The sequence below is a fragment of the Eretmochelys imbricata genome, chromosome 20 (genome assembly GCF_965152235.1).
Source record: "Eretmochelys imbricata isolate rEreImb1 chromosome 20, rEreImb1.hap1, whole genome shotgun sequence".
In the NCBI taxonomy this organism is placed as follows: domain Eukaryota; kingdom Metazoa; phylum Chordata; order Testudines; family Cheloniidae; genus Eretmochelys; species Eretmochelys imbricata.
In genome coordinates, this window is record NC_135591.1 from 17,864,702 (window position 1) to 17,891,094 (window position 26,393).

Sequence of the window (26,393 nt, forward strand, 5' to 3'; positions counted from 1 at the left end):
TTTGACAGATAAATAGTATCAATGTTTATTTAAGTATTTTTTAAAAAAATAATCAATGTAAATTTTCACAGTTGTAGAAAATTATGGGCAGGTCAGACAATATTTATGACAGTACATGTAGACATTCAAAAACTTAAACCATTATCACAGTTAAAACCACAAATTGTCAATGTCATATGTCAGAATGGTTGGGTTCAGAATAGCAGCCGTGTTAGTCTGTATTCGTAAAAAGAACAGGAGGACTTGTGGCACCTTAGAGACTAACCAATTTATCTGAGCATAAGCTTTCGTGAGCTACAGCTCACTTCATCGGATGCATACAGTGAGGAGATTTTATATACACACAGACCATGAAAACATATACACTGTACGGAGAGTGATCACTTAAGATGAGCTATTACCAGCAGGAGAGTGGGGTGCGGGGAGAGAAAACCTTTTGAAGCGATAATCAAGGTGGGCCATTTCCAGCACATATCCAGGAGTTAACAAGAACGTCTGAGGAACAGTGGAAGGAGGAATAAACAAGGGGAAATAGTTTCACTTAGTATAATGACTCAACCACTCCCAATCTCTATTCAAGCCTATGTCAGAATATACAAAGTAGATATCCTTAAATCAAACTCTAATATATGCTCAAGCAGTATTTTCCTTACTTTATCTGTCCGTAAATTCTGATTATTAGCAATGAACATTTTTTTGTCGGTTTGTTTGCGTACTGTGAAATCGACATTTACCAACATTGAGTGATAAACATCTAATCCTTCCAATCTTACATATATTCCTCCTTCACTTTCTATCACTCCATGCAAATTGCATCTCTCCCTGCCTTAAGCCATGTCCTTTCATTCATTTGTGGAATAATAATTAGGTGATTCTGTAGCTACGGTCAAGTTGAGTATTGCCCTTTAAAACAGGGATTCTGCTTTATTGCTACATAGAAAGAATATAGCATATTTTCCTCAAACGTGCAGCAATTATAACTGATCACAGAATGAATTTTCTGAGGGTTTAAAATAAGTCTGTTGACTAGTTTGGATTAAAATCAATTAAACTTGTGTCCTTTTAAGAAGTGCAGTGCACATTGCCAGAATTTTTTTTTTTGTACTGAATGAGAAAATCCTCTGTTGTGACAAACTGTCTGTTTAAAGATTGACTTTTCTAAGTGCTCTAAAATTGACATGTTTGTTGGATTTCTTTAAATTTGGTGTGCCTCAGGGGGATGCAGGGTAGGATTAGTGAAGCAAATTTGGAGTCATTCGAGCTAGGGATTCCAGAGATATAAGCCTGGAAAAAACAGCTATTTTTTAAAAAAGGTTTCTAGGTGGGTTTTTTTTTTTTTTTTTTCGCAGAGAGCTAAAGATCAAACTATTGATGGGATGCAGGTAAAAATGGTCTCAATCTGTTGAGTTTTACCCAAGGTAGTGCGTGGCACTCACTAAATCTTTGAGGGACCCAAACTGATAACAGTATTTAAGAAAATGTACATTTTTACACTGCACGTGCACCAATACAAAAAACCAGCTAGCTGGGTTCCATACCAGGTTTTATATGCTTTAATCCTCAACTCGTAAGAGCTCTAAAATCTGCACAGTTAATCGGATTGCTTTGAAATCTGGTGTGCCTCACGGTGGCATAGGGTAGAGTTAGGGATCCAAATTTGGAGTCATTTGGCCGAGTTCCCGAGTTACTGGTCCCCTCCAAAAAACGGTTTCCTTCTTTTGCCTTCTGCTGTTAATCTGCGAGGTACTAATGACTGGATGAATCTCAGGCCTGGTCTACACTACAGAGTTAGGTCAATATAAGGCAGTTTATAGTGACTTAACTCTGTAAGTGTCTACACTACAATGTTGCTCCTGCCGATTTAAGTCGCCCACTACATCGACTTAATAACTCCATCTCCACAACAGGCATAGTGCTTAGGTTGATATAGACACTGCATTGCTTATGTCAGACTGTTCCGGCTGAGCCCGGGGCTCATGGCTGGCAGTGCCCTACAATGCCCCACACAGACAGTTAAATCGATGCCAGCACTCCTGGTAAGAACATTCACTGCTGACAGAAGGAATTAGTGTGGACATGCAAAACCGATGTAATGACTGTGGTGGCTGTAGGTGTAACTGAAGTGGACTTTGTAGTGTAGACTTGCCCTCAGACCCCTTGATGGCTGTGAACTCACCCTGCAATTTCCTTAGCTAAGGATAAGTTAATCACAACCCCCCAACCTAAGACAAAAGGAGTTTGGAACTGAGTGGCTAGAGGTGTGAGTCATAGGTGCCAGATTTATTTTGGTGGAAATGTAATCAGACTATTTGGAGGGGGGAAAAGTCAGAATATGAATGCTTCTTGAGATGGGAGGGGTATTAAGGAGGGGAAGGAATAGGGCTAGAGGGGTTTGGGGCTGGACCAAGGAAAATTCTGGGGAATTGGATAAATAACGGATGGGATGGTAAGCGTGGTGAAAGAGTTTGAGGGCTCAGGTGAGGGAGGCATGGGACCCCCCACCTCTGCCAAACCATTCCAACCCACCGGCACCCCGACCACCAGCCCCAGCTCTGCCAGAGCACCTCAACCCCCTGCACACAAGCCAACATGCCTATACCGCACAGTTCTGCCAGGGCACCCCAACCACCTTGTACCCCAACGTGTCCCCCATACCAGACCCTGAAAGTACACCTGCGGCATTTCCCTTTGCTCACACACTTTGGAGGATGCAAAACATAGATCTCCTCAGATCGTAATCACAGTTCTGTCACACACCTCAAAGTAATCCACATGTCCGCATATCACAGACCTACCTTTACTCAGCAGGCCCAACTACTGCCTCCACCATTTAGTGCAGGTACACCTAACACACTGACCGCACCTGGACTCTGGCCAAATTATTCCCGTTGGTCACTGCCAGCTCCTGGAAAACAGAGGGAAGAGATGCGGGCAACCATTTCTGTCGCTTTGTTTGTGTCCTTTAACAGTGTTCAATGGAATTCTGTGGGTGGGAGTGAATGGGCTGCAAAAGGCGATGAAGGGCTTGTACATAGAATCATAGACTTTAAGGTCAGAAGGGACCATTAGGATCGTCTAGTCTGACCTCCTGCACAACGCAGGCCACAGAATCTCACCCACCCACTCCATGGGGTTGGCACAGTAAAGGTATGTGTGTTAACAGGGTGTATTGGGGCATTGCTGAAAAAGGGCAGCGTTAAGGTTGCACAGGCAACCTTAACTCTGCATTTCCTGGTTTTCAGACGTTTGAGTTTTGCTCAACTCAGCGTTCTGCAAGGGGACAACGTACCACCTAGCAACGTTAACTCTGCGTTAATGTAGGGTTTTTTGGTCACTGAATACATCTAGAAAAACAATAAGAAAGCAAAGAGAGAAGCCCCAAGCAGGGCAGGGGATATTGCAGTATCATGACTGTCGCAGTGATTGTGTCTTGGCCTGAGCATTATGCTCCAGCTCAGCCCAAACCATCCCATTCAAGTCACTGCAATGACCATTTCTATGTTGACTGTGGGCATTCAGATATCATCATGGCTTGGGAGAACTCCACATATTCTATGCACAGGTTCTTGAAATCTGATTCCTGGCTTTTGTGCTCACTTGGCCATGTGGGAGGTATCAGACAATTTTTTAATTACAGTAGATGTTGAGATTCAAAAAAAGTTAAAGCATTATAACAGTTAAAAATCAAATTGTCAGCATCACACTTTATAATTTATGAAGTAGATATCCTTAAATCAAACTAAGTTTTCATGCAACATTTTTCTTACTTTGCCTATCTGTAAATTTTGATTATTGCTGACAGAAATATTTGTCCATTGGTTTGTGTGTGTATGGTGAAATCAGTATGACATTTACTGATAAAAATTTAATCCTTCCAAATCTGTGGATAATTCAGAGGAAAGTGGAAACTTCCCATAATTCAACTGGCCAATTGTGCAGTGCTGAATGGGGGGCAGTTTCCTTCCTGATTTGTTATGGTGAGCAGTAATGCAAGAGACTGGATGATCTTTATCTTATCACCTGGACCCTTAAGCTAATATCTCTTACACTGGCCTTTATACCAATGGTCATTGAAACAGAAGATTTTATAATTTTGGAATCAATTTGATTTTTTTCAACCCAAAGAAGTTCTTACCGGCTTTAATGACTTCCAAAATTTCCATCATGTAGTTCTCATAACTGCTCGATTCTTCAGTTTTTAAGAGCCTGATTTTATACACTAAAAAAAAAAAAAAAAAAAAAAATTACACGAGTTAAAAGTTTGCAGAACTTTTCTGCAGAGAGTTCAGTGTGTGATCAACTCACTGGGAGTCAAAGGGATAAAGGGCGTTGATTCCATTGCTTACATGTGTTAAGAGAATCCTCCATGTCTCCGTGTAATAGGTTATACTTCCAGGGCCAGCTCCAGCTTTTTTGCCGCCCCAAGCAGTGAAGGAAAAAAAACAAAAAACCAAGCCTGGTTGAGCTGCCACCAAAATACCGCCGAAGAGGAAGAGAGGGACCTCAGGGCCCGCCACCGAATTGCCGCCGAAGACCCGGACATGCCGCCCTGATGACGGACTGACTGCCTCCCCTTTCTATTGGCTGCCCCAGGCACCTGCTTCCTTCGCTGGTGCCTGGAGCCTGTCCTGTATCCTTCATCCTCTCCTCAAAGAGGTGCTAGGGCACTGCTCCTGGGGAGAGCCCAGGGCACAGCCCTCTGGCTGTGCTGTTAAGGGCTTCTGCCCCTTTCCAGAGGTGTGCATCAAAGGAGTCCAAGCCAAAAAGTCAGTATGCTTCTGCAGCCAACAAAAAGCAGAGTCTGAAGCCCTCAAGAAGCCAAAGAGTTTTTTGTTTTTAAATAAGGAGAGAGAAGTACCAGCCTTCCTCCTTTCTGAGAGGAGAGGGCATGGGCAGCTTAGGCTCTCAAGCCGTTTCCCTGGTCAAACCCTTCTTCCAGTCCTGGTCTCTTCATACTATTACCCTGCACTGAACAGGGATCCTCCTGGGGTTGATAAGCCCTCACCGGTGTGCTGGGTTGGGGACGACTGTGCCGAGTAGCTCTTTAACCCTTTTCCTGCCCTGGGTGGGAATCTACCCTGCCACACTTGGATTAGGAGTTTCACATTGGTTCTTGATCTGACTGTGACACCAAAAAGGGGCATTGGTGGGGTGTTAGGAGTTCCACCTAACTCATTTAACTAGGGGCGTCACAATGGCCAGCAGAGACAAAGCACACACCCCCCCCCCCCACACACACACACTCACACTCCTGTGTTCCCAACACGTTTGGTAAATTTTTGGCCCCGTGCTGGTGCCTCAGAGGCAGCAGAGTGCTAAGCCGGGAAGGGCGGGGGCAACAATGGAGGAGCTCAGGTTGGTACTGTTGCCCGTTGGCAGGGCTGGTGCTGCTTCTCCGGGGCTCCCCACATGCCCTGGTGCAAGTAGAAATCATTTCTTGCCGGTACTGCACTCATGGGAGGGACACAAGGGGGGGGGGCGGCAAGTGACCTCCCCACATGACCCTCCACGTGACTCCTCCCAGCTCCAGCCCGGGGCCCCGCCTTCTGCAAGTACAGGGAAATCTGTTCTCATTGTGAAAGAGGTTGTTTGGCGTCACTGGGCAAGTCATGTCCATCAACCCCACACGTATTCTAGTGAGAACTTTCACAAAAAGTCCATTAAGTGTAGACAGACATTTTCCAGGGTCCATTGTGAGCTAAGTGTTCCTTAACAGGCCATTCAACTTGACTTGTCCCTTCATGTGCTGGCTAAACATCGCTAATATTCATAACTTCAGATACCAAGATGATACATGCATAGAAATAGCATAATCATAAGTACCAGCTATTTCATGTACATGACTATGCCCAAAAGAGTCTGAAAAATCACACCACGTACCTGAGACCCTATGTGCCAGCACCATGCCCCACTGGAGTTTTGTTATCTGTTATGTAACAACGAAGCCGGACCCAGTGACATGACTCTGTTTAGCCTAAAGGGCAAGGTTAATTTTTAGCTGTTCAGATGTGACTGAGCCTTTAGTTAAGTGAGGATATATGCTGGCACACATGCAGGGTAACGGGCTTCAGTGTTCCTTTGCGGTTAACTTTTTAGTGTTCGTAAACCCGGTATGTGCTGAGATGGTTTAAAGCATAACACAGGTTTTTAGGTTTGCAAATCTGTTAACCTTTGCCTCTTTGAGATTTTAATATTTATTTATTGCTGGTCATATGTGGGAGAGGGGGTATCCTTTCCGCCCTCTACTCGTGGGGTTACGTATGTGTCTTGTAGCATTCTTCTGAACACCAGTTGGAAGGAATTTTTTTTCAGTAAGTGTGGACTAATTCTTTTCTCTGAGAAGGCATGTCATTTTTTCAGGTACACACTGAGTAACACGGAAAACAATTGGGGCTGTTAAACTTTCTTCAAATTCCATAGAAAATTAAGTTCAACTATATTTTCCAGGCCAGTGATGAAATGGATGTTTGTATATACAAACATCAACATGCTTAACTACTCACTTTCCCCCGAAATATGTAGTATTTCAATCTGTTTATATGGAATATGGGAGTTGAATGAGGAGCCATTTCAGCATATGTAGGACTTATTAAAAGACAAATTTTAAGTAGAACTGTATCCTAAACTGCATTATGGTATTGTACGCAAACATTGCATTTCAATGGGAGATTCAACTTCTTTTCTAGGAACAGAACAGACTCCTGAGACTCTTACCACAAAAGTGGTCCATAGTCGTGCAGATAATCCCATTGCCTTCAGTGGGATTGATCAAATGATCAAGGATTTACAGGGTTTGGTTCCAAGTTTGTAAATTGTTCTGGATGAAACTGACAACGTCTGAACTGTCAGATCAGAAGGAGCTTCATTCAAATAAAGGTGGGCAGATGTGTGATAAGGCTTAGCTCCATTGCTAAGATGAGGAACATATTTTCATCAAAGTTCTTGACAGATTCCTGAGGCAGCTAGTTTAAGGCTGTCAGTGTCTGGCATTATAATCTTCACTTAAGTTCTCTCACCCACAAAGCTGGAAAATGAGACATTTGTTTTCTTTGTTTCGCTGCTCCAGTTCCAGTTAACAAAATGCATGTTAGACTTATTTGGCTGCAAAGACGAATTCTGTGTACACTGGGGACAACACCTGATTCCTATCAGGCTGCAGAACTGGGCTGACATCAGAATCCAAACATCCTCTGGTCAGTGCAAGCAGAGGCATTCCTCTAATGATTTGGACTTGATGTGATGCAGTATGAATGTCATGGATAATTCAGACCAATGAGGAGAAACAGAATCAAAACCACTGTTTAAACACTTCCCCCCCAGCCTCCCCTCTTGAGGATTCCTGACCAATTTACCAGCACAATACATATGCTAACAAACTTAAATAAAGTTTCTTAGCATATGTATTGTGTTGTTAAAGCCATATAAAGAATGAATGCTTGAGACCCCAACTGGTGCTCCTGCATTTAATAGCATAAATGATATAAGTGGCCCACAAAGACTATAGGTCTTAGCATGCAATGCTCATTTTGAGGCTAGCAGCCTTCCACTCAGTTCAAAACCGATCACTGGATAAGTCTTCATGGACCAAAACCAGTAACTTAAATCTGATCCCCTTGGAATTTTTCTGTGTGGGAAGCTGGATTTGAAAGCCCAGGTTCAAACTGTTTTGTTTCTGAGCTAGATCAAAACTTGGGAGAGACCTATCTTGCAGAGCTTTTTCAGAGACACATGAGAGCTGATGTGAATAGCTGATCAAAAGAGATGTATACCATTCCTCCAATTTGGGCCCAAAATCTCATGAGATTTCTGCACCAGATTCAGCCTCAAACATGAATCTTAATTAGACTAAAAGAAAAGGAGTACTTGTGGCACCTTAGAGACTAACCAATTTGAACATAAGCTTTCGTGAGCTACTGAAGTGAGCTGTAACTCACGAAAGCTCATGCTCAAATAAATTGGTTAGTCTCTAAGGTGCCACAAGTACTCCTTTTCTTTTTGCGAATACAGACTAACACGGCTGTTACTCCGAAACCTGAATTAGACTGATAGGAATGCCATAATTTAAGATTGCAGTGGAGTTTTATCACAAACCTCTGGATCCAGCTTGCAAGCTGCCGAGAACCTTCAGTGCCTATTGACTTAGGTCAGAGATGAGGGTACACAGCACCTTTTAGGTGTATCCCCAAGGACATATAAAGCACAGACAGCAGCATGGCAAGGTCCTCGTATACACACGCTATTGCCTCACTGTCCAGGCCCCTCGATCCTCTTCTAGAAGGACTCTATCTAGGAGTAAGAAGACAGCTCAGTTTGTATGGGCCTCTCAACTCTTGGCCTTTGTTGAACCTGCCAACAAGGGGGCTGATTATTGCCAACTCACTGGGTGGGGAGTGTCTTTTATGATGTGGAAACCTTGGAATTAGTCTGAAAATGTCGGGTTTGTTCACACAAGGAATTCATGGGGAGATCATTGGTAAAATCCTAGCTCAGGCTGATGATGGCAAGTTGTTACTGTGGGATGGTTTCAGAGTAACAGCCGTGTTAGTCTGTATTTGCAAAAAGAAAAGGAGTACTTGTGGCACCTTAGAGACTAACCAATTTATTTGAGCATAAGCTTTCGTGAGCTACAGCTCATTTCATGATGATGGTTGTTTACCAGCAAGTAGGGTTGCCAGTTTTCGACCAGAACGCCTGGCCAAAAATGGACCCTGGCAGCTGCGGTCGGCACTGGCAGGCTAAGAAAGGTTCCCTACCTGCTCTGGCTTCACATGGCTCCTGGAAGTGGCCACCAGCCCCAAAACCAGCCATCAGATACCCGGGAAATTCAGAATTAAAGTTACCTGTAATGGTGTCATATAACAGCAGCTTGATGATGATTAAAAACCTGGAACCACAAACACTATATTGTCTTAAAGTTTTTTAAACTGATTTTTAAAGAGAATTTTTCTCCTTAAGGCATCATTACAAGGGCAGAGATAAAGTTTTCTTGTGTGCTTGAAGAGTGCATTTCCATACCTCAATGCAATTGGATTTTTCTTTTTTTTTTTTTAAGTTTAACCTTAAATCTGACATTCCAAAATTAAGCAGGACAGTTTACAACTTTTCTGTAATGTATTGTACTGATATGTACTCTCAACCTTTAACTCCATCTTAATGTAGCTATCATTTGGGAGTATTTCCAGGCATAAATGATACTAATAGAGTAATACTGACTTCAATGGGACTGCTTAGAGTAAGCACTATCCTTGACGGTAAGTATTTGAAGGACTGGGCCATTATGCTGTATCCCACATTGTTGTCTTTGTCTCCCTTTATCATTTTCGTTGCTCACTTTTGAATTCCCTTCCACCATGGCCACATCTTTCAGTTACTGAATTAGCCACAAAACTTTATCTTTCAAAGCTGTCACGAGCACCTTCTCATCATCCAGTTTGCCCAACAGGGCTAAAGCATAGGACGTTATAGCCACAGTGTAGGGTGACACTCCCCTGAAAACTCTAGAAAGTTTAAAGAAAGACAAGGCAGAAATCATCATACTCCTGGATTAGGCTGAGATTCTATCTATTCATTTCATTAGTCACATAATTTTATTTTAGTTTGTCTTAGTTTGTTTTTGTGAATTCTGTTCTGCTGAAATGTATGAGACAGAGGAGTCTGGAGTTCTCTATCTACAGAATAGATACACTGCCAGGACATCTTTCCTCAACTCAGCCCCCACTCCCCACTCTGCCGCCACTATGCCTTTCCTTTGACCTGGATGGAACCCCCTGTAGAGGTTAGAGAGGTGAGTGCAGTTTCCCTGGCTCATTCAGTTCTTGGTCTCTCTGCCTGACAACAAGGAGGAGTCCTTGTTTCACTTAGGCCACCAAAAACCATGAAATGGTAATATTTTTCAGTCACTACATGTCTGAGTCTAACTAGAATAAGGTATCTAGAGATGAAAGACATTATGTTCCGTTAACAATTCCGTGAGCTATCCAGTTTGCCCTACCTACAGTTCTTCTGTGCAAAATCACAGCAACAAGATGGAGTCTGTAGCCACCTGGACAAGTCACAGGTCTATAAATGATTCAGCTTTTTGCAGGCCAACGCCATTGTTTACATGTTAGTTTGAATGTTCCCAGGAAAGCTCAGATGTGGATTGGCATCTCCCAAAGTACTCCCAATTAATTGAATAACCCCTTCACACTGTGGTGACCAAATTTGCCTTATGAGCTTCCTACACTTTAAATACAAGCATAGAGCCAGCATTCATAATTTCAGATATAAAAATGATACATGCATACAAATAGGATGACTATATTCAGTAGATCATAACCTTTGCAAAGATATGTTACATGGCATATCTAGCTGTCAAGGTTCCTCCCCCACTCTGAACTCTAGGGTACAGATGTGGGGACCTGCATGAAAGACCCCCTAAGCTTATTCTTACCAACTTAGGTTAAAAACTTCCCCAAGGTACAAACTTTGCCTTGTCCTTGACCAGTATGCTGCCACCACCAAGCGTTTTAAACAAAGAACAGGGAAAGAGAGCACTTGGAGACGCCTTCCCCCAAAATATCCCCCCCAAGCCCTACACACCCTTTCCTGGAGAAGGCTTGATAATAATCCTCACCAATTGGTACAGGTGAACACAGACCCAAATACTTGGATCTTAAGAACAATGAAAAAATCAATCAGGTTCTTAAAAGAAAAATTTTAATTAAAGAAAAGGTAAAAGGGTCACCTCTGTAAAATCAGGATGGTAAATACTTTACAGGGTAATCAGATTCAAAACAGAGAATCCCTCTAGGCAAAACCTTAAGTTACAAAAAGACACAAAAACAGGACTATACATTCCCTCCAGCACAGCTTATTTTACCAGCCATTAAACAAAAGAAAATCTAATGCATTTTCTAGCTAGATTACTTACTAACTTTATAGGAGTTGTAAGGCTTACATTCCTGAACTGTTCCCGGCAAAAGCATCACACAGACAGCCCAAACCCTTTGTCGTCGTCCCCCACCCCCCCAACTCCAACTTTGAAAGTATCTTGTCCCCTCATTGGTCATTTTTGTCAGGTGCCAGCAAGGTCACCGTAGCTTCTTAACCCTTTATAGGTGAAAGGGTTTTGCCTCTGGCCAGGAGGGATTTTATAGCACTGTATACAGAAAGGTGGTTACGCTTCCCTTTATATTTATGACACTAGCATAAAACATATTCCAGTTATGTCATATTTACACTCATAAGCATATTTCTATAAAGCATTATGGAGTGCAAGTCACAACTCCTCAATATTCCCACAGCAAACACCTCATTTCACCTCTGACTCCTCTTGTGCTTTTCCAAAGCTTAACAAATAATAAAACTATAATTTTTCACAAACAGAGGCAAAATTTGAAGAGCAAATTACTAGCTGCACATTCTCCACTCGGCTCTAATAAGAATTTTGGATGTTTATAAGGAGCTGTCATATCTGGGGAGCATGGGTGAGCTTTTACACTTAAATGGAGATGGATTTTGACTCTCTAACGCAGGCTTGTTTCTGTATTTTGCATCCTCACAGAGTTCATCTACACAATGTCCATCCAGCTGGCAGTAATTTGAGGAAAGACATGGCCTCATTTCAACACTGGCTAAATCCTAGGCAGATGCTAAGCAGTCAGTATTGGTTGAGCGTCTTGCCTGGCTATTAATGCTGAACGGGTACAGGTATGCCAACCTCAGAGTTTTCAATTCAACGTCAAGCACAATAGAAAGAAAGAAGCACAAGAGGCCACATTCTGCTTGCAGCTATCTTGGTGTGAATCCGGAATAACTCCACTGACTTCAGTAATTCTGGATTTGTATCTGTCGAAACTGAGATGAGAAGCTGGCCCAAGTTCTCCCAGGCTGGAAAATGCCAAGACTTAGGGTTTGGGGGAAGGACAGGAAAATTAAATCATTTTTTCCACCTTTTATTAACTGGACAGATTTGCCAAGTCTTTGGCTCTCTGCTCCCAGTCCCGCTCCCACTGAAATCAATGGGAAAACTCCAGTTGACTTCAACTGGAGCAGAGTCAGGTCCTCACTCAAGACTTCAGGGTGAAGATGGCAACCACTTGGGTGAAGTCAAAGGTACTAAAATAGTTAAACACGTGAAACACAGCCTTCCCCTTCCCCATACAAGGATAAGCCATACAGTAGCAGCTATCAGAGGATATTGGAGATAAACAGCTTCCTCTTCTAGGTAAAAAAAAGGGGATTTCTGGTGCTGGGAATGGAGCAGGGCTTTGTTTTCCCCCATATGCAGTAGACGACTTCACTTTTTCAGGAGGACTTTTCCCCTTCCTGGAAAGAAAGCAAAGATGTGATGACATGGTCAAGCCCACCTGAGTGTTTAATGTTGAAAAGGGGGACTCTCTCTGGAAGGCAGTAGACAAAGTTCCTGGATTCTTCCCCTCTAGGGGTGAAGGAACCAGGAGAAATTCCTTGCAGTGCAGTCTCCTCACTGGGGCCAGTCCATCTGCACTAATGAAGCTTCAGCCCCAGTCTTGCTCAGAAAACAATCCTGATCCAGTAATTTAGGTCACGATGTTTCAAAAGCTGGTGTCTGCCCACGGCACGCTGAGAGATCCACAGAGCTCACAAGAGAGCCCAGAGAAGGATATGTGGATGGAAGGTGCTATTCAAAATGATTTCTCTGCTGGTCAGAACAGGAACCATGGGCACATAGGATTCCCCGAGGCCTGGATGTGACAAATACCCAGTAGCGAATACTCCCAAAGCTGTTCTCAGCTGGACTACAACAAGGTGCCAGTCAAAGCAAGCTACATACCATAATGATAGGCCCACTAGAAAAGCATCATTGGAAAAAGTAGAAAGATATGTATTAATAGATACATCTAGATATTTAAGGGGAGTCAGTGTTGCCTACTGAATAGGGCACTGGGCTGGGATTTGAGACCTGGGTTTGTTCAATGCCCACCAAACCAGTCGCAGAGAGGGGAAACCTCCAACAAGTCGTGCCCCCTCTGTGCCTCAGTTTTCCTTATGTAAAATGGGCATAATTACACTGACCAGCTTTGAGATCTACAGATAAAAAGTGCTCTAAGAGATCTAGGAATTATTGTTATAACTATTCTAATGGATACAAAATAAAAAGGGCACCCATTCTATTCTCAAGGTGCCTTAAACAATCACTATATACAATCCAGTAGTATAAACCCAGCAGCCTAAAGATAACCAGACAGAAGGAAAATTAAAAATAACCCAGTTTTTCCACAGAACCAGCTTTGATCCCTCAGTCCTGTCAACCCTCTCTCATATACAGCCAATAGATACAGAAGATACAGCAGTCATCTGTTTATTATTGCTAGAGTAGATGGAGATAGACATAGAGTAAGTAGATATTGTTGGGTTGGCCTATAACAATTTTGGCCATTTGATACGGTAGATAGCTACACAGCAGTGAGGCTGCTAAAACTAGACCCTGTTTGATGGATGTGTCCCCCAGGCTGGCATTGGAAAAGAGATCAGCATCACTTACAGTTCTGGTGGTGATGGGGACAGCTGACATAGATAGCCCGGAAGTCTGAGACTTGGTTCTGGGTGTCTCAATCCTTCTGATCCATCTCTTGTACTCCTTTTTTAAAAATAAGGAACATACTCATTGGCGCACGTAACCAACGCCCCATGAGAAGCTTGGACAGTTTTACACCACTCGGTCCTAAATCTGAACAGAGCAAAGAACTGAAATTCTTATGACCATCTTCCCCGCTGTGAATCCCCACACGTAAAGGGAAGGGGGAGGAGCGGCCCTCAGTCCCCTAGTTGCAATGAGACAGATTCGGGCTTCAGCCGCACCCAGGCAACATCACTGACCTCATCAGGTTGCAAAGTCTGGGTAAAAAGAAAAGGAGTACTCGTGGATAGAAATTTAGCCTAGGAAATGCAAGTTGATGCAGCTCCCACCAAGCTACATGTGAATGGGCTTGGTGCAGAAATTACCTGGGGAAATTCTATGGGGAATTACCTGGGGAAAGTCTATGACCTTCGTTACACAGGCCATGTCTACACTACCGCTTATGTCAGCAAAACGTATGTCACTCAGGGGTGTGAAAAAAAAAAAACACGCCTCAGTGACATAATTTCCCTGGTGTAAGTGGCAGTGGGCACAGTGCTATGTCGGCGGGAGAGCTCTCCCCCGTCGGCACAGAGCGGCTACACGAGAGGTCTTGCAGCGGCGGAGCTCCATAGGTACAGCTGTGCCCCTGTAAGGTCTCTAGTGTAGACGTAACCCATGCCTGCTTGGTCTGGCTCCCTGTCCCCCTCTAGTGGCACAGATTCATGAGATTAATGAGTCTGCCGCAGCCTTAGCTAAGAGGCATGTGGCTTTTGGCCCACGCAGTAGAGGCTCATGCATTTAGCTCCCGAGGTCCTAGGTTCGATCCCACCCACCAGGGGCTGTTGGTGTTATATAGACATGGTCCCTCCTGGACTTAAAAAAAACAAAAAACAAAAAAAAACACCCTGTGAATCTATGAAAACAGCACAATGCAAACTGCAGGAGGAAAGAAAAAAAAAAGAGATTGGAGGAGAAAGGCTGAATCTCAAAATAGGGAAAGGAGCAACAGGCATGCAAGACCTGAAAAGAGTGAAACCAAGACAAATGTGAACAAAGCAGCTCGGCTGGCTGGACATTAGTGGAGCTGAACAGGTAAAAGGGCTTTACCTGCTTATTGAGGAGACAGTGCACCAGGAAGATGAAGGCTCCCTGCAGGCTGTTGGTGATGGTGAATAAATACGCCATGACAGTGGCGGCTGGGCCGACTTGAAGGAGACCGAAAATCCACGTGCAGCCCAGAATGAAGACTTGGGCGATGGCTTTAAAGGTCAGTAGCCTGGATGAAAGCAAAGGGAGAGATCCCATTACAACCCTGTGCAGAGAGACCAAGTCAGTGGGCAGGATGGTTTGAAATGGCTAATGCCCTCCAAGTAGCAACTATGCAAAATTCCCCTAGGGACCACTGGTGAGTAATGCTTCTCTATAATGATTCTGCAAATAGGCCCTAGGCCAACCAGGTTAGAATGGCTTCTACCATCCCCTTTACTCTCTATGGGCCTGCTCCGAAGCCAAGAGAGAGACTGCCATTGACTTCAGTGAGTTTGGATCAGGCCCTAGTTTGCCGCCCCTTCTGTACATCTTGTTCATTTCCTGATTTTGCTGCAAGCAGGCTCTGGCCACCAGTATCACACATCTGGGACAGTTGTCATTTCAATGAGCTGGGCCAGTGAAGGTTTTACTTGTTCTCTAATTCCAGGTAGGTATTTCTCCTCCCTTTTTATTCCTGATACTTCACCTGAAGTATCAGAGCATCTTACAGTCTTGAAGATATTTACCTTCAGAGGTAGGACAGTGCGCTTATCCCCATTTTCCAGATGGAGAACCAAGGCACAGAGAGATTAAGCAACTTGCCCAACATCGCAAAGGAAGGCGGTGTCAGATCAGGAAGTTGAAGCCGGATCTCCCACATCCCAGACTAGCACACTAACCACTGAACCATCCTTTCTCTCCCTTTCTGATTGATTTGGAAACCCCTATAATAAAACCCTGCAAGGAGAACGGCTTGCCATTAAAGATTTGGTTCATTAGTCCTTACACAGCACTCATGATATGGAATAGGTAGCTCAATTATTTAAGGGTTTGTTGTGTGCCCATTGCTGTGAGAGTACAATGCAGACAGACGGAACCAGATACTAAAGTCAGCTGACAGCAAAAGCGGCCTATGCATAGCCGTACCAGGCAGATTCAGCCTCTGTGAAACTTCATTGGTTTCTGCAGAGTTACAGATTTTACCTAAGATTAATTCATGTATAGATATCTGTATAGGACCCAGCATTATACCATCTGACTTAAACCTGTGTTCTGATCCTAGCTCTGTCACTGACCCGTGGTGTAACGCTGACCACGTCAATTTCCCTCTGTTTCCCCTCACATCCTTTTGTAGCACCTGCAGGGAATATATAATCCACTAATAATGGTTACATAGTCAGAATAAAGGGTAAAGGGCTAAGGAATGAGTAGCAAAAAAACGCAAAATACCTGTAGACCGACACCTATAAAAATAGCTTAAGCAGTTAGCGTAAGTGCAAGGCCTTACAGCCTAGGTAGAAGTAGTTGCTCAATACGTTAGTATAAGTCAGTAAACTAGAAGTAATCATAAGTCACAAAACGGCAAAAGGCTTTTTGTTTATTGTTTTGTAATGATCTCGTGTTGCAAACTGCTGATGGGGAACTGCAAAAAGACAGTTACTACCAGTTTCAAGTATTTTTAAAGGAGGACTTCAGCAAATGCCTAACCGCAGGTAACCGCAGTAATCCAATTAACATATTTTAATGAGCTTAACCAAGTTAATATACTAACCTGTAGAATAAGAACACCCCAACAAGGTAAAGGTAAAACCCTTAAAATATGGTTTAATAAAAGCTATGCATAGATATGCATAAAAAATACCAAGGCCGAAAAAACATCTAGTCTGAGGAACAGCCATTAAAATTCATCATCAGCATGCCAAAGACAAACCAAAATCTGTCTCAATCGCCCTTAAAGCTCTCCCCGAAAATATAGTATATACAGGTAATGGAGCTGGTCCCTCTCACACTGTTATACTATCTCACTTGTTTAAATTGTTTTACTTAAACTAGTCATTGTGATAATAAAACTTTGACAGTTACAGAAGGTCTTCGCTAAGTGGAACTGGTTTTATGGCTGTGCCCACCCTGCCCCCCACCCTTTATTAGCAGTAACTCTAATAATACCAAGCCGAATCTTAAAACAAAAACCTACCAAATTACAAGTGTTACTTCGGCAAACCAAATCAATAACCTAATCAATAAGCCAGGCAAAACGTTGTCACTATTGGTCGTTTCGATTGTCAACTCCCTGGGGCCGGAAGTGTCTGTCACTCTGTTTGCACAGCTCCCAGCACACATTCTGGTTGGGCCCTCTGGACACTATTGTGATAGAAATAATAATGACAAATCTAGGAATAGACACCAAATCTGATTTCTGCTCCCATGCCGTTACTGCAAGCCCACCCTTCCATTTAAAAATTAGGGCCAATTTTTCCCTTTTCTTCCACCATGCAGCCTTGCTGAAATCAATGGAATTGCATGGATGTTAATGAAGGCAAAATTTGTCCCCAGCACTTTGAGCCTATAAATCCTCAAATTAGGTCTCTTCTCACCATTGTCAGTAGTAAATCCCAGCTACCATGGCCACATGTCCAGCTCTTCCAGAAAACACGGATTTAGCAATTAGATACCAAGAAATCACTGTGCAGTTTTCCTCATGCTGTCTCAGTTTTGCATAGCAAAAGGCATCAAACTAGGCTGAACAAAACACTAGAAAAAGTGTCCTTCCTGGAGGAGAGAATCCTGCACTGAATGAGGAAAATGGAACTGCATGATCTAACACCTCTTGTCCATTGCTGATATCTATAACGCTCTGGTTGACTGAAAGGACTAAGAGTTCTTACACTAGCCAAAAGAGAAGATGCAGGAGGATCTAACAGAAAACTCTGTACAAGGCAGTCTTGATTATCCATATTTCAGTTATGCAGAACAAGGATTCCCCAATTTGTTAATTACATTGAAAATTCCCTTGATTTTAGAGGAAGGATGGTGTAGTGGTTAGGGTCCTAATCTAGCATTTGGGAGACCCAGGTCCAATTCTATGCTCTGCCACAGATTGTGTGTGTGACCTTGACCAAGTCACTTAGCCTTTATGTGCCTCAGTTCCCCATCTGTATAATGGGGATAAGAGCCCTGTCCTGCCTCACAGGGGTGTTGGAGGATCAATGCATTAAAGATCGTGAAGCACTGTGAGATCTGTGGGTGAAAAGTGCTACATAAAAGCCAGGATACAAAATTGGGGCCCAGTCCCATGAGGTGCTCAGCACCTCCTAAAAGGTGCTGTGTATCCTCATCTCTGACCTAAGTCAATAGGCACTGAAGGTTCTCAGCAGCTTGCAGGACCAGGTATTCAGTGTTCTGTTCTCCATGACTTTCTGATACCAAGTCTGTATCACCCTGGTATTTCCTCAGTTTAATTGGGCCAAGAATGCCTGTAGCAACCCCCACTGCAGAAGGCTAACGGGACCTCTCAGGCTGGTTTAGTGCTTTCCTACCTTGTGTTTTTGAGGGTGGAGACATCTGTATTGAGGGAGGAGATTGTGTCTCTCAGGATCCAGAGGATTTTGATAAAAAATGCTAAATTCATCTGTGGAAACACAACTCGAGTGGATCAGACCCCAGATCCCTCTAGTCCAGTATTCTGCCTCTGACAGTGGCCAGTACCAACTGCTTCAGAGGCATGGATAATCTGCCCCGCAGATTAGTTCTCCTATTGGTCTTTGGTAGCTGGAGCTTGATTTAAATCCTGAAACCTGGGGTTTAATATCCCTTCCAGAACTTTTCTTAGCCCTGATTAGAACAACTCTGGATATGATTCTTGCTACCCATATAAATGCCCAATCTCTTTTTGAATCTTGCTTAAATTCTTCATGTGTTCACAGTGCCTAGCACAATGGTACTTTGACCCCCGATGGGAGCCTCTAGCTGCTATTGTCAGCTGAATCCTTCCTGTACCGCCAGACATCTCTTAGGGCACAGATAAGGCTCCACCATCCTTCTCTATCCTGAGCTGCTCTGTCTGTCCTCTGTCTTATGTTCCATAAACTTTCCCTCTCTTTGTTGGATCATGGAAGGATTCTTTCAGCTGGCCTCTTTTCCATGTTCCTCCAGCTGCCCAGTTTCACACCTGCCATAGCTGAAGCTGTGGTTTCATTCTTAACACCTAGCCCAGATATTTCCGACTTCTCTTCCGGATAACTTTGGAGCGAAGGAGTTGCTGAACTCTGACAAATCCCAGCATTTGGTATAAATTTGTTCCACTCCATTGGAAACAAATCATGTGCGATTTATTAATTTACTGTAATACAAATAAAGAAGGTGACATTGTTACCTTGTCACTTTCCAGAGAATAAATCCATGGTATCTCGGCCACAACTCACTCCTTAAGCAAACATCCCAATGTCTGACTCATCTCACTATCAAAGTCCTTTCCCTGCAGCATAATTCATCCTTTTCCATTATCCACTGAAGAGAGGAGAAGAAAAGGAATATACCCACCACAATAATAAGGCAGACAGATCCAAGGAAACTCCAGATAAAGCCTCCCTTTATTGTGAGCCAACAGCTAAAAGGCAAGAAGAAAAAAAGAGTAGCAAATTATCCCTGGCATTAAAATGAAGTGAATTCTCTCCTTTTGGTTGTCAGATTTAATATCTGGGTGGGGTGGGAACAAGGTCCTCATTCAGAAGAGCACTTAAGTACATACACTAACTCCTTGCTTAACGTTTTTCTCACCAGACATGACTATATTTTATAATATATATTATATACACACACAGTATAAGCTTTCAACAAACAATTTAATACTATACACAGCGATGATGATTGTGAAACTTGGTTGAGGTGGTGAAGTCAGAGGGTGGAAGAGGGTGGGATATTTCCCAGGGAATGCCTTCCTGCTAAATGATGAACTAGATTTTGGCTGAGCCCTTAAGGGTTAACCCATTGTTAATGTAGCCTCACACTCTACAAGGCAGCACGAATGAAAGGATGGGAGACAGCATGGCAGACAGAAACAGAGACGCACACCGTGTGTGTGTGACAGAGAGATGTGCATTGGCCCTTTAAGTAGGCTGACCCCACTCTAAGTACACTGTCTTTTTAAAAAGAACAGGAGTACCTGTGGCTCCTTAGAGACTAACCAATTTATCTGAGCATAAGCTTTCGTGGGCTACCGCCCACTTCATCAGATGCATGCAGTGGAAAATACAGTGGGGAGATTTTATATACCCAGAGAACATGAGACAATGTGTGTTACCATACACACTGTAACAAGAGGTTTCAGAGTAGCAGCCGTGTTCGTCTGTATTCGCAAAAAGAGAAGGAGGGCTTGTGGCACCTTAGAGACGAACCAATTTATTTGATCAGTTAAGGTGAGCTATTACCAGCAGGAGAGAGAAAAACAAAACAAAACACCTTTTGTAGTGATAATCAAAATGGGCCATTTCCAGCAGTTGATAAGAACGTGTGAGGAACAGTAGGGGGAAAAATAAACATGGGAAAATAGAAAAGGAGGACTTGTGGCACCTTAGAGACTAACCAATTTATTTGAGCATGAGCTTTCGTGAGCTACAGCTCACTTCATCAGATGCATACCGTGGAAACTGCAGCAGACTTTATATATACATTTACTTTATTTCCCCACCCCTACTGTTCCTCACACATTCTTGTCAACTGCTGGAAATGGCCCATCTTGATTATCACTACAAAAGGTGTTTTGTTTTCTCTCCTCCTGGTAATAGCTCACCTTAATTGATCACTCTCGTTACAGTGTGTATGGGAACACCCATTGTCTCATGTTCTCCTGAGCTGTAGCTCACGAAAGCTCATGCTCTAATAAATTGGTTAGTCTCTAAGGTGCTACAAGTCCTCCTGGTTTTTTGGCGAATACAGACTGACTCGGCTGCTACTCTGAAACCTGGCTTTTGTAGTAGTTCATCAAGTTGAGACAACAGCTGCGGCTCCCAGGAAGCTCCCTCCGTTCTGAGCCTGTCCTGTCCATCCCTTCCATGGAGATGGGGTAAGCGGGGTGCAGGGGGATACCCTGACATTAGCACCCCCCAGCAAGCAGGAGGCTCCCAGGGGCAGCTCCAAGGCAGAGGGCAGGAGCAGCACATGGCAGTGGGGGGAGGGACAGCTGAACTGTCAGCAATGGATAGCCTGCTAGACGGCTGTCGCACAGGGAACTTAGGGGAGCTGATGGGGGGGGGGGGCTGCCGGCCCACCCTGGTTCCAAGCCCCCACCAGCTCACTGCAACAGGCTGCTCTTCCTGCAAGCAGTGGACAAAGCAGGCGGCTGCCAAACGACATTATAAGGGAGCATTGCACAACTTTAAACGAGCATGTGCCCTAATTGATCACCAACTGAACAATGGTAACCGGGATGATCTTAAGTGAGGAGTTACTGTACTTGAGTGCATTCCTGAACTGGGGCCTGGGAGAGGAAGAATGAAATATGAGGTATCCAGGGCCTCACTGACCCTCCATCTCCCCCTCGAAGAGGAAGGACAGTCCTTGGGGTAGAGCAGCAGATCGGGAGTCAAGGGCCCAAGTTCTATCCCTCACTCTGCCACTGATGGGTCTTGGATGTGTCACTTCCCTTCTGAGCCTCAGTTTGGGTTGCGAGTGGGTATTTTTATTGGGATAATTATTTTTATTGGGGATAATAATTGTGCTTTCTCAACAACCCTAGGGCCTGCAGACTGGTAGCTAGGCAGGTGAAAGCAAAGTAAGTGAATAATATGTATGCAAATAAGTTGTGTCTCCCCCTGCAAGTCTGGATGCTCTTTTCTTGGGCACTTGGGGTGAGATGCAGGGTGAATGCTGCCTGCTTCCCTTTATGACAGTCTCATGGATGTAGCTTGAAGAAACTAGTGTCATAAGAACATAACAATGGCCATACTGGGTCAGACCAAAGGTCCATTTAGCCCAGTATCCTGTCTTCTGACAGTGACCAGTGCCAGGTGCCCCAGAGGGAATGAAGAGAAAAGGAAATCACCACATGATCCATCCTCTATGGCCCATTCCCAGCTTCTGGCAAACAAAGGCTAGGGACACCCTCCCTGCTCATCCTGGCTAATAGCCATCAATGGACCTATCCTCCATGAATTTATCTAGTTCTTTTTTGAACCCTGTTATAGTCTTGGCCTTCACAACATCCTCTGGCAAGGAGTTCCACAGGTTGACTGTGCGTTGTGTGAAACATGTGAAGGAACAGGGATTGTAGAATATATTGTCTCTCTGAAATTCAGCCTATGAGTTGAGTGGGTAATGAGATATCTGTTCTCCCTCTGGGATGGGCTCTGCACGTACTATTTGGAAATTCCGTAACCTCCAAGATTCACCGCTGCAGAAATAGCCACCACCAGGGCTGGGACTCCGTAGCCGAACGGGTACGTGAATCTCTTCTTGAACCGGCTGGCGCTGGTGTAATTCACGACCTGCAGGTTCCGGACGGTGAGGAAGAGGTGCAGCCCCTCCAGGAACATCCAGGTGAAACAGGCCAGGAGGAGGTAGTGTAGGAAGCCAGCAATGACAGCACACGCCGCCTGGAGGAGATAGAGAGCTCAGGGACCCTGAACATCTAGCTCTCCAAGATAGGGGAAGTGTTAGTTATTTGATGTGTCCCTTCCAAGCTGGGGAGAAAATGGCATACAAGGCCTGTGAAATATTTAACAAAACCCCTAAGCCATCTAGGACTACACGCTGCATACCGTGGCCATTCAACTTCATTACAGCATGAGGAGTAGAACTCAGATCCTCCTGGTCCAAAAGCACTGGCTCCTACCTCATGAACTAAAAGAGAATCTCCATTAGTGGTTAACAGTATAGGGCTTATGACACATAGTGAGACAGGCTGCTCTGAGTTCAGTTCCCAATCCTGCCACCGACTTCACGTGTGACCTTGGGCAAGTCAATTCATCTCCCTGTGCCTCAGATCCCCACCTGTAAAATGGGGATAATGGAATTTTGTCCCCCCCTCCCCATTCTCTCATCTGCTTAGACCATAAGCTCTTCAGGGTAACGATTGTCTCTTGCTCGATGCACAGTGCCCAGCACAATGGAGCTCTGATTTCGGTTGGCTCTCGTTGGCTACTAGAACACAAATAAAGGACTAGAATAGCTGAGGCAGTCCTGACCCCATCCAATAGGGGGCAGTGGTGTTTCACACACAGACACCAGATACTCGGTGACCATGTTAATTTGTTTTCTGGCAAGAACTCAGGGCGAGGAGTAAACCGAGGAAACCCACACACTGAAACACACGCACTTTCCTCACCCTCTGAGCCAGCTCATATTCACAGCTGTCTGTATTCCACATGTGGGCCAAGGGCATTTTTTAACCTTGGGAAACCTGCATTGGCCCAAATGTGCATCTTCAGCCGTTTGTGGTTGCGAAGTTGATTTCTTATGTTGCTCAGTCCAGGACCCCTCCTGTGGCTGGGGAGCTGAAGCCAAGGGATAATTCAACCCTGGCGCCTGATTCGGATTTTACGGATGCTGGTGTAAATCTGAGGTACCTCCACGGAGGCCGGTGGTGTCAAAGCAGCGTAAGCAAGTTCAGAATCCGGACCACTGAATTTATTCTGGGCATCGTGATACCAGGCATGTGAAGGGTCCCAAGGGCAAAAGCAACCCACCTTGATTATTAGTGCATCACACAGGTCGTAGCTTGCAATCTGAATGCATTGCATGCATGTTCCTTGTATTCCTCTATCCCTCCCCCCACAAGCTCTCTGTGCCATCCTCCCATCCTCCTCTTCAAGGACTCCCTGCAAGCCCCCACATGCCTGGACTCATGCCAGGGGCTGTGTTACCCCCACCCCACCACTGTCATCTCTCCACATACCATTGTCCCTTATTCATCATCCCTTGGTAGGGTCTCTGTGTGGTCCCCCCATGTTTCCTCTTCCCCCCACATGCCAGGGGCTGTGTCCCACCCCCTTCCTACTGTCTTCTCTCCACATGCCAGTCCCTTATTTGCTGCCCCCCATCCTCCCCTGGTAGGTCTCTGTGTGCCCCCCTTGCTTCCTCTCCCCCCCCCCCATGTCAAGGGCTCCATATGTGCCCCATTCCCCCTCATTCTTTCATTACAGGAACACTTAGGGGCCCCAAACAAGTTCAAGGACCCGTCGTGCTCTGCGCTGTACAAACATGCAGGAAGAGAGAGTCTCCACTGCAGCTGGGAGCATGCGTCCCCGGGCAGCAGCCCAGGCTAGCTGCTCAAGTACAATCCGCCCGACCCTCTGGATACTTACGCGGGCAGCTGGCCCACGCTGCCGAGGCTCTACAGCGAGTTTGAATGCGTTCGCTCAAGCGGAGCCAGCACGTGTCTGTCTGTCTGTCCACTCTGGGAGGCACCCCCCACCCCCGCCCCAGCTGCAGTGGAGACCTACCTTTGAAGATGGTCCCTGCCCTGAAGAACTTACGATCTCATAGATAATGGGGCGGGTGGATTTTGGCCGATTTCTCTACCTCATTGGTGACTCTGTCCACCGCGGTGAGGAAGAGCGGGTCAGCCAGGAAGAGGCAGAGGCAGAGCTGCAGGTGGAGAGAGCTGCTGATGTTGCGGATGGAGCGGCTCAGGAGGAAGGTGAGGATGGCGAGGAAGAGGCACAGCAGAGATCGGGCCAGTCCCACGTAGGTGACGATGTTCAGTGGGTCACTCTCCTGCAAAAGTGAAAATTAAAAGGAAGAGTAAAATTTGCAAATCATGCTGGAGAAACGGGGGCTTTGAAATAACTGGATAATTTCCCAGGGCAATCAGACCAGTAGCTCTGTTGTTGGAGAACATGGAGGACCCATCTGCTCCCTGCCCCTTTCACTGGGAACTCAGAAGAGCAACGCATGTGTTGAGTTTGCAGCCCCCAGATGATCTCTGGATCTCGTAATGACTGTAAACAAAGTGGACCAAATACCAGGCTGACTCGCTCCCCGTGCCAGCTCTCTGACATCTAACATGCTGGCCAAGTGCACCTGATCATGCCTTTCCTCATGGCTGGCTCCGGCCAGTGTAACTATTTACAGCCAGAGGCATTACTCCTTTCGTGTAAGTGGCAGACGCCTGCATTTAGGGTGTCAAATGTCCGGTTTGTCCTTGCAAACAGCCGCAGCATCTGTGCGAATGCAACCCGTGGACCATGAGCTTAAGTGGACGGTTGAAATACCTTGATAGCATGTGAAGCCATCAGGATCGCAAAGCTGGACAGGTGATTACAGTTGCAGGTGGTGAGAGTGCTGTTCGCGAGGAAAAGTCTGCAGCCTTCAGTAGACCAGGTGCCAGTGGGGTTCCAGAAAACACAGACAGTCTTCCCTTCCATTTCCTTTCTCTGGAAACAGAAATTGCAGCACCAGCGTCAGCCTCATCCTTTAAAGAGCCGAGGGCTAGTTTAGCCCAAGCTAAACCAAAGAGGAGCCAGAGCTTGGCAGACAGAGCACTGGGTTAGGACTCAGGGAACTGGGGTTGTATTTCTAACTCTGCCATTGACCTGATGTGCAATCTCTTGAGAAGTCTCCGTGCCTCTGTTTCCCCTCCTACCCTTTGTCTGTCTTCTTTGGGATGGGGCCCATGTGTTTGTGCAGTGCCTGGTACAATGGGACCCTGCTTTCACTGAGCCTCCACATGCCACTATAATAATGGCTATGGGTTTCACACCACTATAAGTCCATTGATCTGGATTGGGGTAAACGAGAGCAGAGTCAGGCATCCAAGCTGACGCCCCACTGGTAGAAGATATTGAGATTTAGAAGTTCACCTGGGAATTTCCATGCTTTTTGTAGGCTTTAGGGTGGGTATTGGGGGACCCTTAGCATTCGCCCATTTTCAATGTTAAGTTGAATTGCCTCCTCATTTAAACTTGATGTGGTGGAGAAGGAAGAGCCAGTGGAAAGATTCAAGTTGTAGGGGATCTGTGGTACTGATGGGCAAGGAAGATCATTTTAGCAGGACTGAAGGGGGGGAATTATGGGTACTGCGGGGCCCAGAGAGGAGGCTGCAGTAGAAAGGTGGAAGGTGACCAGAACCATGGCAAGGGAAGAGAGGAAAAGCCAGTTTTGCGGGGAAGAAACAGCATCAAGATTTGGACTCATCTTGGGGGCAGGGGAGGAGGCAGAAAGAGTGGAAGATGACCCTCATTAGTGAGCCCAACTGGAAGAGGATGGCAGTGTTGACAACAGAAGCAAAGAGAGAAGACAGTGGGGAAAAGGCCCTGGCCAAGAGGGGGCCCTCTTCCATATCAAGCAGGAACATGATTGCCAATCACCTGTTTATGCTTCAGGGTGAAGTTGAAAGGTTTGGAGAGGGGTCCAGGTTTCCCAGTGATCCCACTCACTACCTTGGAATTCAGCGTGATGGTACCCTGCTTGTCATCACCTATCAGGTTTTGCTGGTCGATAAAGTTATTGTTCGGGATGGACTCGAGAATGGCGTACGATATGAAGGCAACGGCTCCGGAGCCTGCAGGAGCAAAGATGCAAGAGGCCAGAACAGCCTGTGTCCTGTGTCAGACCACAATGAGCTGGAAGAGCTCTTGGCTGGTGGCACAGCTGAACCAGAGATGAGAAGGACACAGGTACAGAGAGATGGAACGGCTTTCCCACATTCATGCAGAGCGTCAGTGGCCAAACTGGAACTAGACCCCAGGACTCCTTACGCCCTGCACTGGCCAATGAACAACACTTCCTCCTAGGAGGCCATCAGCCAACCAGAACTCCATACTGCACTCCAACTCTGCTACCA

The 26,393-nt window shown here is 45.2% G+C and overlaps 1 protein-coding gene and 1 long non-coding RNA gene across 2 annotated transcripts in view; both read right to left on the minus strand.

Moving 5' to 3' along the window:
* Positions 1 to 11: 11 nt before the first annotated feature.
* LOC144277439 (uncharacterized) lies at positions 12 to 4,555 on the minus strand. Its single transcript, XR_013348458.1, has 4 exons — positions 4,347 to 4,555; positions 4,136 to 4,219; positions 2,796 to 2,905; positions 12 to 495 (listed from the first exon to the last, which is right to left on the minus strand). It is a non-coding gene; the product is annotated as an uncharacterized LOC144277439 (long non-coding RNA).
* A 6,126-nt stretch (positions 4,556 to 10,681) lies between these two features.
* The window catches only part of LOC144277436 (adhesion G protein-coupled receptor E3-like), a 39,663-nt gene continuing 23,951 nt past the window's right edge, over positions 10,682 to 26,393 (minus strand). Inside the window, 9 exon segments of the mRNA XM_077838182.1 lie at positions 10,682 to 12,309; positions 13,508 to 13,603; positions 14,693 to 14,861; positions 18,151 to 18,242; positions 19,154 to 19,220; positions 21,968 to 22,203; positions 24,131 to 24,325; positions 24,823 to 24,984; positions 25,918 to 26,111. Of these exon segments, the coding sequence (XP_077694308.1) occupies positions 12,289 to 12,309; positions 13,508 to 13,603; positions 14,693 to 14,861; positions 18,151 to 18,242; positions 19,154 to 19,220; positions 21,968 to 22,203; positions 24,131 to 24,325; positions 24,823 to 24,984; positions 25,918 to 26,111 (1,232 nt within the window). The 3' untranslated portion in view covers positions 10,682 to 12,288.